Source organism: Phaethon aethereus (genome assembly GCF_964289735.1).
Source record: "Phaethon aethereus genome assembly, chromosome: 20".
Classification (NCBI taxonomy): Eukaryota; Metazoa; Chordata; class Aves; order Phaethontiformes; family Phaethontidae; genus Phaethon; species Phaethon aethereus.
The window spans coordinates 6523277-6540234 of NC_138596.1; the positions used below are offsets into that span (position 1 = coordinate 6523277).

General features: G+C 44.1%; 1 protein-coding gene across 2 annotated transcripts; it reads left to right on the forward strand.

Annotated features, from left to right (window-relative positions):
* Positions 1–1607: 1607 nt before the first annotated feature.
* DOLPP1 (dolichyldiphosphatase 1) lies at positions 1608–15508 on the forward strand (the record flags this gene model as incomplete). Of its 2 annotated transcripts, XM_082009015.1 has the most annotated exons (8): positions 1608–1813; positions 9490–9590; positions 11234–11318; positions 11589–11688; positions 12539–12637; positions 13986–14114; positions 14909–14998; positions 15472–15508. In XM_082009015.1, the coding sequence occupies exons 1-8, from the start codon at positions 1738–1740 to the stop codon at positions 15506–15508; spliced, it is 717 nt and encodes a 238-aa protein (XP_081865141.1). In that variant the 5' UTR covers positions 1608–1737. The 2 variants fall into 2 exon arrangements, with proteins under 2 accessions (XP_081865141.1, XP_081865142.1); XM_082009016.1 differs by lacking the exon at positions 13986–14114.
* Positions 15509–16958: the final 1450 nt, after the last annotated feature.

Below are 16958 nucleotides of genomic sequence, written 5' to 3' on the forward strand. Positions count from 1 at the left end.
ATGAAAGCAGTAAATCACTCAAGCTACCTTGTAGCAGTCTTCTGCAATGAACTGAACTTCTGCAGTAAATATTTGCTTTTTCTTTCCAAAAAATAAGATGTTAATGCTATTTTTCTTATTGCAATGCCATGAAGAGTGTCAGCTTTGAAGAGCCTGTTGAAATTAATGGGACATAATCATAATTGCTATCTGAAAATGGGTATATTACAATTGCAGGAAAAAGAGTTTTCTCCTTGTTCTGAAATCTTGCTTTAAGGTGAACATGTTAAGGATTAGAAATCCTAGTCTGTGTGCTTTCCTGATGTATAAAACTTAAAAGTAACTCCTTGCCTATATTTATCACTTATTGTGCTGCTCTTGCATATTTATTTTTCTGTAAGTTTTATTTTTTAAAATTGAATTAACTTTGGTGGTTTGGTCTGAAGGTGTATTTGCCTTCTACAAGCTTTTCTGTGTAATGCTGCTCTTGTATCTCGCTTTGAAGTGTTACACTGTTTGTGTTCTGCTTTTTCCTCAGGCTCGCCAGGTAAGTAATACTCTCTGGGTTCATATATGGGAACATTAATTTCAGTTTGGTCTTTAGAATGGGTGATTTCAGTAGTCAAAGGTATTTGGGGAGGGAAAAAAAAGGTACTACGTGGACTAGGTGTTGCCTGGCATTTGCAGTACCTTTTAAAGGATATGTGGAGTATCAGCAGCAGCATCCTTAGTTCTCTTGAGATTCTGCAAGGACTTTATTTCATGCTTTACTTTCACATGTGCATGTTCACACAGGAGGTGCTGGTCCTTTACAGAGCTGGAAAGGAGATGTGGCTATAAAAATCCATCCTCTTCCTAGTGTTCTATGTTAAAAAAAAAAAAGGGGGGGGAAAGGTATTTTCAACACAGCTTAGCCCTTGCCACTTAATCAATCCTCTGCAGGGCCAAGAAGGAATATCATGCTTATGCTAGTGAAATAATCCATAGCAATGCCATTTATAAAGTGAAAGATTCCCTTTTAAAAACACATCTTTTCACCCTTCTAAAAGGTGACATGAGAGGATGGTAAATTTTTATTCATTGACAGTGGTGCCAAACGAGGAAGCAGCTCTGCAGCAGAGCAGACCCAGACTTTCCCTCTCCGGGCCCCGGACCCACCCCACGGCGACAGGGAATACGAGGAGACAGGCCCCACGCACCGCAGCAAGAGACCCTGACGCGCTGGGGCGGCAGCAGGGACGTTGTGAGGGGGAGTCCTCCCGTGGGCACTGCTCCCCATCGGCCCGACTCCAAGGCGGGGCACCTGAGGGCTGTGCCGGCCGGGGCATCCCAGGCGCGCGGCGGGCGGCAGAGGCCATTTTAACCGCCAAGTCGCCAACAAGCCCCTTCCTCAGCCCACCGTGCCAGCCGCCCCAGCGACGTCGCTGATTGGCTAAGAACTAGCGGTAAGGAAAGCTGATGATTGGATAATCTTCATCGCCCCTTTCACCAATGACGAAGGACGATGACGCCCGCCTTTCTTCCGATTGGCTTTCCCGCTACCTGCGTCCTCCTTCTATTGGGCGCCGTTGGTAGTAGCCTATTGGCTTTGCCGCTCCCCGGGTTGGATTTTTAATTGGGTGGCTGTGGGTTGGCCGGCGCCTCACCTGCCGCGTAGCGTCATTGGGCCGCCGCTCGCCGCGCCCCCGCCCAGTGGTCGCACCGCCCCTTAACTGTGTTCCGATTGGCCGTGGTGGCCCGGCCCGGTATCCGGGTAAGATGGCCGCAGTCGGAGAGTGCTCGCTCCCTGCTCCGTGGCGGCCGGTCTCCCTCACTCACGTCGAGTATCCCGCAGGTAAAGGTCCCCTTCGTCCCCGCCTGGCTTCCCCGCTGGCCGCCGTGCCGCTTCCCGCGGCGGGCCCCGCCCGTCGTTCCACGGCACCCCTGAGGGCCGGGCTGGCAGCTGCGAAATAGTGAGCCATTGAGCGGCTGCCCTGAGGCGGGGAGGCGCGCGTGCGCTCTGGGGGCGGTGGGACTCGCTGCCGGATAGTGAGCCACATGGGGGGGAATCGGTGCTGCGCATGCGCCCTGGCGAGGCGCCGTGCTCCAGGGGCTGCTGAGCCCCAGCGGTGAAGGGGACCGGCATGGGGGGGAGGCCGGGGCGCGGCCCTGTCCTGCCGCCATGGGGCTCCGGGGCCGGGCCTGCGCTCTCTCCCTCGTCTTCCTCTCCACACCAGTGGCTCGTGCCCCACCACAGCCTCCTGGCATGCTTGGCCACGTGTGGCTGCCATTGGGCCTCGAGGTGTGGGCCCCACCCAGGGTGTGCTAGCTCCCCACAGTCCTGGTGCCACCCCACAGCGGCACAGCAGGGCTGGGTGTCGCCTGCTGCCCTGCTCTCGGGTGTCTGGGTTGATACCGGAGGTCTGACTTGGTGTGCCACAGGGCCAGCTGGCCCTGGTGTGTCCTTGTGGCACCCCAGGGAGCTGCACAGTGGCAGGGGGGCCCTGCCCCTGAGGTAGGCTTGGCTGCCAGATGGCTTTTGTGGCTGTGCTGGGAGTCGGCCCCAGTGTCATGCTTTGATCGGGAGATGATGTGGGAAATGCTCAGAGGACGACAGGCACAGGGCTTCCTGTAGGTCAGCCCTTGGCAAGGTGGGTTTGGGTACAGTCAGTGTTGAGGAGTGACAGGTGCCCGTGTGCAGGGTGGGCTGTTCCAGCTGGGGCAGTGGTTTGATATGCAAAGGTCCTGTGCCATGTCCCTGTGGCACTGCATGCCTGCATATTGTGGTAGAATGAATTGCCGATCTGCCAGTGTGCAAGAGCAAATGGGTCTGTATTCAGGTAGCCACTGTCTAAGCAGTGTCTCATAAGTAACTGTGGTCTTTAGGAGCTCCTCTTCAGGTTCTTTGCCATGTGCTGGTTTTGGGTGAGATAGAAAAAAATTTGGTTTTCAGCTGCTTGTTGTAATCAAGCAGGATGTGAAATGTTGGAGTGCAAGTATTGACAGTCTGGCCAAAATCCACATTTGGTGTTAAAACACTGTTCTGAATATTACTAGTTCTCCTAGGAATTCCCTAACTTGCCATAAAGTGTTGCTGTATGTCCCGTTTCAATAGCTGGATTTTAGTTCATGATGAAAGCTCCTCTCAGTAGCACCATACCTAAAGCTTCTAAAGTGTTTAGGGATCTTCTGGGTTGAAAGTACCCATTTAGCCCAGAGACTTGAAATGTGATAACACTGAAAAGATCTGGTGTTGGAAATATATTTTCTTGTGTTTCCCGCCTCCCCATATGACTGTTTTGTGGTTCTCTGTGATACTTTATACGAAAGATTTGCATTTCCTTTTCTGTCTTGAGTTTTCCTTCACCCTGTACATTATTCTGCTGTCCTCCTTCTCAAATATATTAATGTCAAAGTTTGGGGGAGGTAGGGGAATAATCTTTCCAGTAGTACTAATATATTCATATTTGTATTTTATCTCCTTAGCTGAACCTGGCAGTATACACAGGACATCCTGTCCACTATTTGTTGGATTGGTTTGGGAAATGAAGGTGGTTGAAATTGCTGCACAAGGGTTATCTGTCAGATCATAAAGAATGTGACATAACTTGATTATTTCTTCTCTGCATTGAGTGCTTTTATACAGGCAAATGGAGAAGATGATTGTGCAGAGGGGGTAAATCACCACTGAGATTAGGGTTATGTAGTGAGGGGGTGAACACTGTGTTTGTCTTGGATAAAACATGTAATTATGGAAGCCTACAAAGTGAACACAAAGGACTAAAACATTAAAACAGCTAGAGGTACAAAGGCTTCTTAATTTATTTTGGTCTAGAAAAATGAGTTACAGTAAGATAGGTAGGTAGTAGGTCTGCTACTTTTACCTGGATTTGGGGAAAGTGCTTTAACTTTATTTAGAAAGCTGGTTATGTTTTGTCTGTGTACAGCTTAAGTCCAGGTCCATAAAGCTGCTAGATAATGTATATTTATAACATAGTGATGTTGGCAGTATGCTCAGCACAATAGGGGTAATGTAGCCTTCTGCTGATAAAGAGGGGTCAGAATGAGAAATAGATCCTGCTTTTACCAACATAAATTATTAAGCTGTTTTGGCATTTCATATGCTGTTGTGTGGCAAACATCTTTTGCTCTTGGCTGATCCCAGAGACTGCTGGCCTGGAGTGCAGCATGCTGAGCTACTGTGGCAATTGGCTCTTAAAATCTCATGTCTTTAAAGACTTCTAGTGCAGAACTGCTGTTGTCCCAGCTTTCATCTGCCGAGACCAATGGTCCCTTTGGCTGTGACCAGGTGAAAAGCAGTCACTGCTGATTTCTGTCGGGCAGACAAAACCCATCACTGGGCTTCTGCTTCTAATTGTGAAGGGGATAGGTGTCTCCAGAAGGGTGCTCATCCTCCTTGTCTTTGTCTAATGTTTCCTTATCAATAGTGTTATAATTTGGACACAATGCAAAACAACAAACACCCATCCCTACTGCTTGTGTGGCTGCTCCATTCTCCAGGGCTTTCTGCAATGTCAGCTTTGAGCAAGATCAAATGAGAATCAGCAGGTGAACATCGTGGTAGTCAACTGCAAACTGCTCTGAGTAATGGGGTCTTGAAGACATGACTGAAAAATGACTGATAGTGAATGTCAAGATCAAACATAGGGAGAAGAAACCAACAACAGCAGTGTTACTTGACAGTGTGTTAAAGCATGCTGCCGAAGAGGACAATCTTTAAAAATACTGTCCTCATCGCTTTCAGAAGTATTTGGTCCTGGAGCTGTTCATCAGCAACTGTACTTTGGTGAGACCAAGGAATGATCCGGCATAGTGTGAGGTTGCTGGCAGGTAGGCAGGAATAATCCTTATGTATGTCTTTTCAGTAATCAGCTGGTGATTGCATCAGGATTGTCAAGTGCTTTAATGCATATGTAAAAGCTATACCCTGAATATGTTTAATTGCTCTTTGAACCATTTCCACTTTGGATCTTTGAGTATCTTTGGCACCAAGCTTTGTAACTTAATGTGGTGGTTGTTTCTTTTCTGCTTTTAAGTTCACTGCTCAGTAATTTCATCAAATGCTCTCTATCTCATGTGCAGTGAGAGGTAACGTTTGGTGTCTGTTTCTCCATATCATTCATGACTATAGAACTGTTGTGTCCTCTGCTTTCCTTTTTCAGCTGAAGATCTGAGTTATTTGATATTTTCTGAGTGGCTACTGCTTCATTCTTGTTATCTTTGTTCCCTTTCTATTTGCTTTTTCTGTGTTTACTATCCCTTTTTAGATGGTGACACTAGAATCGCATCATAAATTTCTGTAATGCTGTAACAGTAGCTTGTTTTGCTCTTAAAAATGTTGTTCTTGCCTTTTTGACTGCTGGAGAGCATTGAATACTACTCTGAAGGTATTGGCTTACACTAAGCCTGAGGGTTTCTTGTTTGATAACAACTAAAATAAATCCTGTCATCTTGTGTGTATAATTAGGGTTGTTTTTTCCCGTATGCATTGCTTTGCATGGGATGACTTTGTGTTGCAGACTTAAAACTCATCTTCAGGGACTTCCTGTCTGTAGGGTGAGTTTCACTGGAGAAACATTGAGTTCCTGGTTTGTTTGGGTTTTTTATTATTATTTAGAGAAAAGAAAAAACTTCCTCTCCAGTGCAGCTGGGATTCTTAAAGCTCTGAGACTTTCTGGACCTCCTTCTCACATTGGACAAATCCGTTAAGGAGAGAATCCTGGTGTGCCAAACCCTTCCTCTGCAGAATGACAGAGAATCTTCTGTTTCTCACTTGTGAAGGGTGTTTACTACAGTCAGGCAGAGTTGGAGAGGGAAGGGTGCAGGAACAACTGATCAGGGAAAAGGTGCATCAGAGCAAAGGTGCTTGTGCTGTGTTTGTACTTTGGCTCAGCAGCTCTCGTTGCTAACCAGTATCAGCATGTGTTGCTCCTATAGGAATGTTTGTTCTGATAACCCTTGTTGTGATTTCTCTTTAGGGTGGTAGCTCACCAGTCAGGGCTCATTTTGTAGCTAAGTAATATCTGTTGAAAGAAGCAGATAGCACTCTGTTTGGCTTCTTTAATGCAGGGGTTTGTGTCATCTTCCTGCAGAAGTTTCATGTCCAATACATGCCTTTTATGCCATAATTTAAAGCCTCCTGAAGCTATTTTTACTGTCCCGCGGCTTGTGATATCAAGTTATGTGCAAGTAGGTGAAATGATGATCCATCATGAATATTGACTGGTGTAAATGTATGTGACACACATACACTAGATGTTGTCTGTGCAACTTGCACACATGCATCTAGTCAAGAACATATGACCAGTGTTGGTGCCACGAATAGATGCTTCAATAGGAAGCAGTGGTGGTGGTGGTAAAGCTAGATCTTGTGGTAGGATGTGGTTAGAGTGCTGTTGATTCATATTTTTACATTATATACAGGTTAAGGTAATGTGGTAAAGCTTGGATATTTCCACTGAAAGAATGCTGGGTAAAATGTGGAATTGGAGCAGAAGTAGATGCGGAGTGAAGGCTGAAAAAATAGCGTGCTTCTGAGCTATAAATAGTATTTCACCTATTTATCTCTTGTATGCCTAAAAATGAGGTAGGTATGTTTTTTCTTCTTGCATCTTCAGCCCCAAATGATGTCCAGGGAAGGCTGGACTTCAAAAAAAGCAAAAGTAAAAACAAAAGCAAACAATAAAAGCCCAAACTATATATTAAATAGATTTTCCTTTTGCATTTTCCCAGAGGTTTTGGTGGGCTGTGTTCTTACTGGTTGGAATAATTGCTTTAAAATTCCTAAGCTTAATAAAATGAAGAAATACTAATCTTTACAAAAAAGTGGTAGGGACCTGCTTGCTAGATCTGACTGGACTTCAAACTCTCGGGTCTCCTGCAGTTCCCCTTTCCCTGGGAAGAAGGCTGAGCACACTGAAGTAGGTAGGAGTGACATAAGTCAATCCCGCTCTGAGGCCCTGGGAGCGCTGTGTGGTGATCAGCACCGGCCTTTCTCTTGGAGCTTGCTTTGCTGCCTTCACTGGCGATTTCCATTTTGGAGCTGGTTTAGTTAGTGCAGCTCTGCCTTGAACCACTAATCTAGTGAGTACATTCATGATGGCATTAGTGAGTTCCTGGTGTAGGTCCCAGGGCATAGCAGAAGTGCTGCCTTCAGTTAGTGCACAGCTATTTATTTGCCTCCTCCCCTAGAAAGCATGGCTTCAGAATGTGATTCTGTTTGATTGCTGTCCCCCACGGTAACAGGAAATATTATTAATGCTATCTCTGTTCTGTTTTAAAGGGACAGTTGAAATGTTTGGGGAGCTATTGTCTTAAAAGTTAAGATTGAGCAAAGGACTGATACTCTGCCTGCAGGCAGCATCTGGGAGCGATGGTCTCTGGTTCTTCGCCTCAGGTTCAAGTGTGGGTTGTGTGCCATTAAAGTCTGGATGGCTTGATTTATTGGGTATGTTATCATATAACATAATGGAAAGTCTTGAGTTTGATACTGCTGATGCTATTTAAATTAAAAGACTACTTTCTTAAGTATTCTTCCACCATCTGCACAAGAAATAGAACCCCTCTGAGAAGATAAATAATCTGGTTTGGTTTTCTACTTGACAAAATTATGGCTTTTAGTCTTGAAGTGCTAAGCCTTTATGTACTATGGATTAACAGAGTGAATGACCTGAAATGTGGTGATTCCTTGCTGAGGAGCTATCTTCAGTTGGTAACACTGAAAATGAAACTAGTGGAAAGTATTCCTAAGGCTTTCAGTGTAGTTTTGATTGTCTGGTGGCTTGTTTTATTAATTCCCTCATTTAAGACAGGATTAATTTTGTAGAGTTTGTGATTTTTGTAAAACTGAGGGGCTTGATTCTCCATTGCCAGGTAACTGATACTGTCACCTACATCCACTCCGCATTACCCTAACACACTGCTGTTCTGCTTCGGGAGCATTTGGAACCCACCTGATGCAAGGCTAACCTGCCGTATGGTGCAAGAAAAGATTAAAAGACACTGAATTTGAAAGCTTTTCAGGTTAAAAACAAAGTAGAACCTCACTTCAGTGAAAAATACAGTATTCTTGGGGGTTTTGTCCTCCAGCTCTTCAAGTTCACTAAAGCTAAAACTCCTGCAAGTGATCCTTGCTGATGATGTTGCTGGTTCCCAGGTCTAACTCAGAGACTGGAATTCAGGAGGGATCTGCGCACTGTACCTGATGTAACCACAACTATGTTGCAATAACATCAGCAGCGTGAACTTTGTAGCAGTGCAATAATTTTTTTTTTCAGTTCCAGTATTCAGAGGCTGAAGTTGAAGTCCATTTTGCCAAATGCTGTTTTAAAATGTGGGTGTGTGGGCTGGGGAGACTTGGAATTGATCTAGGAATGAGTCCAATGCTCAGCCTTGCAGAGACATCCTGTTTCCTTTTGAGAAGAGGAATGATAAATTGACATGAGGGCTGATCCTTTTGTTCAGTGATGGGATGGAGAAGATGTAGTGTCTGAGAACCAATATAGTACGTCCTCTGTCTCTTAAGCTGCTCGCTGGGTTCATGCTGTTATTTTTGCAGTGACTGCTATCTTTGAAGATTCTCTGGTGGATAGTTCTTGCTTTCCTGATGTGAGTTGCCGATCTTGGAACAAAATGACTGATAATCTTTTGTTTCCCTGGAGTTTATGCTGATATCTTCTCTGTAAATGCTCTTGTATGTGTCCTTTTTTAGGAACAGAGGCAAGAGAAACTTAGATCAAAATGTATAGCTGCTCTTTACTGTTTTTTGCCTACTCCTGTGTGTGTGATAGTTCAGGATAAAGGTTTTGAGGTACCTTATGACCTCTTGTGAGGTCCCATTGCCGCTCCCTGATTTTTCCAGGGGGGATAACCAGACTGTTAGCTATTTGGGGTGAAGGCCCAAAGTAATTTCTGTGTGATAAAAGTGGGCTGCTGGTTAAAAAGCAGAGTCTCCTTTTTTCCCTTTGTCTTCTGCTATGTTTAGCTATTTATTTCCTCCCCATTTTGCTAATGCTAGTGTTCATGCAGACACATGGTGAGACAGATTAAGGAGTTGATCCAGCTGAAAACTAACCCATTTTAATAAGGGAGTGGAAAAGGATTTGTTTGGGGAGTGTTTGCTGGTAATTGCTGGCACAGGGAGGCAATATGAATGAGGGGGATGGAAAGACGCTGCTTCTTTTGCAGCAGCCTGTGCTTATGTTGTATTAAAGTGACTCTGGGCCCACGCCCATGGTCATTGTAAATTGGCTGGCAGTAATCTCTGCTGAACGATGCCAAGCTCCTCTCATCCCTGCTTTTGAACCTGCATGTAAGCACTGCTGTTGTCTTGCCTCAGCTCCTCCCGGGCTGGAGCAGCAGTAGTCAGTCTGCAAAATGGAGACTTGCTGCAGTGCTGAGTTTGCCTCTTCTGCTCTCAGTGACTCAGGGCACCAACTGACCCCTGCTCTTGATGGCAGGCAAGTACCTGTGAAGCACAAACTGATTTGTTTCTCTTGTTTGTTTCCCTAGGTGATTTCTCTGGTCAGCTTTTAGCTTATTTGAGTCTTGGTCCGATATTCATTATTGTTGGCTTTGTAACACTCATCATATTCAAGAGAGAGCTTCACACGGTGAGTCCTTCTCTCCTGTCCCAGCTTTTCCTTGTGACAAAAGTCTTTTCCTTTGTCACCTGGTGCTCCTGTATTCACACTTCTTTTTCTGTCTTTCAAGAGCAAGCTTAGGTAAGGTGATCTTCCTGTCAAAGAACAGCAGGAAACGCTTATCACCTGTACCAGGCTAAAAGACTGCTTAGCCTTTGCTGACTTTTCTGTTACCCTGTGGTATGTTTTGGGTATTATGTGTCCAAAAACATAGAGGGAGATGTCTGAGTAACTAAAGAATGCTGTTGCAGAGTGGGAACACTCCCAAGATCCAGTAGGATCATAGCACTAGTAGGTTCCTGCAAGATGGGCAGCATATGCAGGAGATGGTGTCTGTAACTCAATAGGATGTGCTTTCTTTGAAGTACTGAGGCAGAAAAGGGGATACAAAATAAAACCTACAGATTCCCAAGGGAGTGGATCTGTATATAAGAGCTGCTTCCCAGCTATGATTTGAATACCAGGGACAGAAGAGACTGACCAACAAGGGACATTTTCATAATGCATAATGCTTTCTGTCTGTTGTGACAGGTAGTTGGGAATCAGTGTCGTGGATAAATTCCCTTTAGGAGGTAGAAACCTCTTGTAGCATTTGCCCTCAGTAAACAGATAAAATAGGGCCCAGTGAAAGGATTTTGGCAGCAGGTTTCTAATATAGGGCCATGGTGTCGTGGGAACCAGTGGCTCAAGGGATCTGGGAATGGGACTTCTAGGTTATTAAGCTGATGCTAACTAGGAGAGGCAGCTCTTAAGTTTTGGCAACCCAAAGGTTTCTTGTTGACCCAAAATAGAGAATAAGCTAGAGTAACTATTGCACAAATTCATAGGCTTTTGAATAGAGGGGCTTGTTAGGCATTGGTAATGAGACAAGTGTTGAGGTTGATTCTTATGTGGGAAGTCACCATTGAGCTGGAGAGAGACACTGGCTGACTTGCAGCAGTCTGACCTGTAGCTCATGACATAGTGTGAAAAATTGCTCCATTGTCTGGAATGAGACTGAGTGTTAAAGAGGCAGAGGATCATCACCAGCTGGGAGTTTGATCACAGCAGCAGGACTAATTTAGGGGAGGTGTATGGACTATGGAATTAAAGAGTAAAAATAAATGCTACCAGTCTGGCTCGGTTCAGAATGTGACTTCATTTTAGACTGAAGACAGTAACTTTAAGATGAAAGTATTCATGGAGGGAAAAGCGAGAAAGCCCCAAAACTCACCTTTTTAAAGCTATTTGCCACAAATAACAGTGTGTGCACTCCCCCTGTTGGTCGTCTGGGAAAGCCAATCCCTTAAAACTTGCCCTGTTAAAAAATGCCACTTTCTACACTTGCTGGTGGAAGTATGCTAACAGAATTGCTGGAGAGTATCATTTTTGTAGCTTTTTGTGTATCATCTGCTGAAATGCTGCATATACACAATGTGTTTCCAAATACACAGTGGGCTGAAAAAATAAATGCTTTTTTTCCTCAGGTAGAGAATTTTGAAGCGATTGGTTTTTAACTCTAGTAGTCAAAACAGAAAATTAGAAACATATGGTTTGAGGTTTTCTCAACAGAGAGAGCCCGGTAAGTAGGTTGATCTTTTAGATAGGATGACACAGTTGTCTTGCCTTCACAGATCTCTTTCTTGGGAGGGCTGGCATTCAACGAGGGAGTGAACTGGCTAATAAAAAATGTAATCCGGGAGCCTCGTCCCTGCGAAGGTATGGTATGGCCCTTTGGTGTCATGGTGTTGGTTGCGTTTTGAGTGGAATGCTAACTGTGGGAGGGTTAGAGGGTATTTTTCCCCTTTGCCTCATGTTGTCTTCAGATGTTTGGGTGTAAGAAGGCTGGCAGAGCCATCTGAGCAGAGACATGTCCTGTGAACTTATGTGTGCATATTCCACCAGAGTGGTCTGGCTTCACATCTGGAGCGTTCCAGCTGCTATGTACAGGGTAGACCTTGACCATACTCTTTCTTCTTCTCTTCCCAGAAGCCCATTCAACAGTGACCACAAAATATGGGATGCCGTCCAGCCACTCCCAATTCATGTGGTTTTTCTCTGTCTATTCCTTTCTGTTCCTTTATTTAAGGTAAAAATTCAATGTCAGGTTTTGGCTGTTAATATGTTGAAACACCTGAAAGAGATGGCTCCCTTGGTGTGTGCCACTTCAGTGGCATAATGGAATTAAATCTGAGGAACTGCACAATTTACTGTGGCTAGGGTGGATGAAGCATGTCTATCTCAATCTGAATCTAGGATTGTAGTTACCATTGCTGAAAACTGAAGGGTACGGATGGGCCTCCTGTGCCTATCTGAGTACAGGTTTCTTGATTTGTTTTTTCTAAGTGTGATGATCCACCAGTGTGAGGGAAGAGGCGGGAGGGACAGGGAGGAGGAAAGATCTGCTTTCTCATGTGTCTACTCAGTTTTGTCAGTGGGGTTGTCCGCAATCTTTTAGGTAATACCTGTTGCCCACTTGCATGACCTTTTAGTTCATCTCCCTTACCAAGTACTGGTTTTACATGCTGTGCTGTGCTTTTCTGAAATTCTCGCTGGGGCATGGCTCTGTCTTGTGGCTCCACGTGTGGAGGAACACAAAACTCACAGTTCCTCCTGGCTTTGTGGACGATGGAGGGACTCTGATGTCTTGACTCCCTGTTGCATATGCTCAGCATGTGCCTTTCACATCAGTTGCAGTAATTGTGAGCATTCTGCCTTCCATCACAGCAGTCCCTGTTAACAGTTGGAGAGAGAGAGAAGTGTGGCTTTCTGGCTTCTCTTTAACTGCTGCCAGTGGGACAGATTGCTGCTGGGATAGTATCGAGCTGACCGTGACCCCACTGGAGTAAAGCTTTCCTAGGGTTTCAGAGATAGTGAGAACAGAGATAAGGACTGCTGAGCTCCCTGCCACTGTGCTAATGGCTCTCCATCTCTTTCAGAATGCACCAAACAAACAATGCAAGGTTTCTGGATTTACTATGGCGACATGTGCTGTCCATCTGCCTCGTCACAGTGGCTTTGCTAGTCTCGTATAGTAGGTATGGAGCAATTGTTTGTCTTATGCTCTCATACAGTCCTGTGGCCTTTAACAGCCAGCAGACCTGTCATTCCTTATCCTGCATTTCTGATCTAATTCTTGACATCTGCAATGTACAAGTCAGAGCTCTGCAGAAGTTGCTGTGTTGCCTTGAGACCCTTCAGATAAGCAAAGGTGCTACATGTGTAGTACTTGACATTTATAAAACCTGAGACCAGCTGAGCTTGTACCAATTCCCCGTCGGCTCCATTGCCATGCTCTAGCCTCACTGCCTCATCCTCTTTGCAGCACTAATGAAAGCATTGCACCATGCCTTGGCACACCAGCATCTGCAGCATGTGGATTGCTACAGTTGATCAATCTGATTGTTTTGCTTGAGCATTAGTTAATAAAACATTTATAGTTGTTTGACATGCAAAATTTAGTTATGTAAGATGAATAAAGAAAATGAAACTTTGATAATGATTTTTTTCCCTTTGGAGTTTTTTTAAATCTAACATATATATATAAAAAAATATATATAAAACCAAACACACATATATGAAATGAGCTCCAGTTGATTGGAAACCAGACAAATTTAGGCTAGACATAAGGCCATGTTTTCCAGAGGAAAGCAATTACCTGTTGGCACAGTTGACTGTACACTAGAGCCGATTCCTTATTACTGGTTATTTTTAAAATTCTGACAGGACAATTTCATAAGAGGTACATGGTCTAATTAAAATAAAAAATTAATTTGAGAATATCCAGTGGCCTGTGCTAGGCAGAGGGTCAGATAAGATTATCTTAATGGCTTTATGATGTATGGGTAAAGAGAATTTTGAACATGACTCGTGTAGCTTGTGCGCACGGATAACTTAACAGACCATTAATACAGCTTTCGGAATGGCTGCAATCATAGTAAGGATGCTGTGGTAGGGCAGCCTTTGTGCTGTCACATTTGAGAGCAGCAAAATTGTAACAAAAATGCTGTCTATGTTCTTAAAAGCCTTTAAGCCCCAGCATTGGTGGCTTGCAGGGGGCTTGTTACTGGCTTTGGAGAAGTTTCTTGTGGGAACCAACAGTTATAGTTCCTCAGCTAATCCAAAGATATATGAAGAAGAGTGTGGAGGGTTATTGAGTTAAGCGCAAACTAGAAGCGCTCTAAGCTGAAACTGCTCTACCAGGGAAGACTGGTTTTCCCAGTTTCCTCCCACTTTTTTGCCAGCTTTTTAATGAAAAAAAGATACCCACTTTAACATCTGGAGGGGAACTTGTGCAGAATGTCTAAGGGTCCAGTGAAACATCAGCCCTTGAGTCATGCCTCCTTTTGTTTTAAAGCCTGTCTGGTGACTTCTCTTCCATTGCAGGGTTTATTTGCTTTACCACACCTGGAGCCAAGTCTTATATGGAGGTGTGGCGGGAAGCATTATGGCCATAGCCTGGTTTGCCTTCACACAAGAGATATTAACTCCTCTCTTCCCAAGGATAGCTGCATGGTAAGTCTCTCTATTCTGTGGAGTTTTTATTCCTGCAAGCCTGCATTCTGTGGATTGCGGTTTTGCTCATTAAAGGCATCCCTTGCAATGAGCTGGTAACACAGGTGTAGTAGAATTACCTAGCAAAAGAAAATTTTCCTAATCAATCAGTGTAAAAATTGTAGCTTGCATCTGAAACAAAACAAACATGAAGATACTTTAGTAACTAAAATTTTAGTTGTAGCTGTGCAAGCCCTGACTGCAAATGGGCCGGTCAAAACTTTGATGAACTGCCTAAGTTACAGGTGTTAGAAATAAGAATTCCTGGGTTCTGTTCCAGTTTGGCATACTGACTGTGTGTAACCTACTGGTTCCTCCATGTTTTCTTGTGCATACATATACAAAGGATCATACATCCTTGCCTGATATGGGTGGGGGAGAGAGGAAGTTTAAGCAACTAGTACATTTATAAAGCCCTACTAAAGTTGTGAGGTGTGGCAGAGTGCTGGAGAAGCTTTTCAAGCAGAACAGACCTTTCTTAATGAATGTCTGATGACCTAGTGAAATTGAAAAGCTATTTAAATGTAATATAGTCCGAAAACATTGTATAAGGAAAGAAAAAAAAAAAACCCAACCAAAACCCAAGAGGCTTTTTTTTTTTTTTTTTAATTAAATTTAACAAGGAGTTCCTTTCCCAGACTTAAGGGTAATAGAATAGTGATGTTGTCTGGAGCAGTTTTTGTGTTGCTTTTTTTTATTTTGATCAAAATTGTGGTGGAGAAAAAGCCTAGTTATTTCCCCCTTTCCACTTCCAGGCCAATTTCAGAGTTCTTTTTAATCCGAGATACCAGCCTCATTCCTAATATCCTGTGGTTTGAATACACAGTCACGAGAGCAGAGGCAAGGTAAGTGATCTGAGAGTGGGAAGAGCTGTAGCTGGTTTGACTTGTCAGATGTAATTATTAATTTATTTTCTAATATGTAGATAGCTGCTGTGGATAGAATAGTGCAGAGTAAAGAAAAATACCAAGTTGTGGGTTAACTACTGCATCTGGAAGGTGAGTCTGTTGGGGAGTGTTTGGGATTTCATTTAAATAGTCAGTATTTCAGCTCCCTAGCCCATGTTCTTTGCAAGTAATTGTTTATAACCTTGCATTCACATGTGCGCTTGTGCACACTTAAGACACAGTGGATGTTCTAGGACTGTAAAGAGTACTGATCTCCCTGTAGAGTATGGTGGGGGCAGCTTTATTTTTGTGTAGAGCTAAGCAGAGCCGTATTTTAATCCTGCTATCTTTTGCCCCCATGGTTTGCTGCAATACCCTGTGATAGGGTTTGGGCCACCTCTCTCACCCTGCCCTCTGTGTTGCCGTTGCAGAAACAGACAACGCAAGCTGGGTACGAAGCTCCAGTGACTTGGGAAGTGCGGGGACCAGAGTGCACGTTTTAATGGAGACAGACAAGAGCAGAGACCCGGGAGCAGCAAGGAGCCTTTTAACAGATGGACCAAAGGAACAGGCAGGGACCATACCCAAAACCTGAAAGCCTTTGCTCTGCTTTAGCAGCTAGCTGGATGTTCCCTGATGCATGTGGGACCGTGCAGGAGTAGAAACTCATTTTCAACACAGATGCACACTGCCGGTTGGAATGTACCATCATGTCTACGTCAGGGGAGGGGGGAGAAAATGCCTGGTGTCATGTTCGGGGAGGGAAAACCAAAAATGAATCCTTTCTGTGACTTTTTTTCCAGCATGAAATATATACATTATTTATTTATTTTTTTTAAATGGGACTATTGTTTTTGGGGTGGGTGAGGCATTGATTGTGTGTTTTGTTTTTGCTTTTTGTTTGGGTTTTTCTTTTTGGAAGAAGATGACAAAACTAATCTCAAGTTGATCACACTTAATTGGGGCTCTGAATTTTTAAAAAAGCCTCTTAGGAGGGAGGGGAACTAGGATGGGGTGACATAGGCAGGAGGGAGAAGGCGGCTTCCTTTCCTTTCTGCAACCAGCTTGGGAGATCAAAATCAATTCCAACTGCACTTTGTACAGACGGAAAGAAAGACTAAGGATCTGATTTTTAACACTATTGGCAGTTCTGCAGGGAAGCCTGCACGGATACCATTAAGGGGAGTGTGTGTGTAAAGCAAAGGAGAAACTGAAATATACTATTTTTTTTCCACTGCTGCTCCTGTTGTATAATTAGCAAGGGTGTCTTTCTCAGAATCTCTTCTAGGTGGCAAGATTATCATACATATCTCATGTTTATTCCATCTCTTCCTTTATATTTTTATTACCTCAGGGTTGCTGTGATCTGTACAGCTTCTGCTGTACTGAGTGTGCTACCGGTGGCAGTAGAAAACCCATTGGTTATAAGCAGTGCTGTGCTCCAGTAAGAGTCAGCCCAAAGCCTTACAAAATTCAGTTGCTAGTGTCTGTCTTAAGCACAATTTTTTTTTTTTCTCTTAAAGCTTAAGGGAGGAATTTTAGGAATGAACAAAGTGACAACCATAAACGAATAACAAAGCAAATGACTAATAACTAGCCCAGCTGCTGTCTGAATTATTTCTTGAAGAGTCCTGTTAGAATCCAACTGTGAACTCAAGTAGTGAGCTTGTCCTAGCAGAGACTCCCTACGAGTTATTGCTTGGTTGGGGTTCTGCAGTAGTAACCCTGAATGCCAAACTCCTACAAGCAAGTTTTGCTTTCCATCCTTCTTCCATTCTGAGTCTTCGTTTGGCCAGTCAGCGCTCTGGATGCTGTGTCTCTGTGGGAGTGTGCCTGCCATCTGTGTGTGCTGGTGATGCCTACAACTTCTGTGATCCATGAGTTAACCTGGCAAGGGCTATACTCAAAAGTGCTTCAG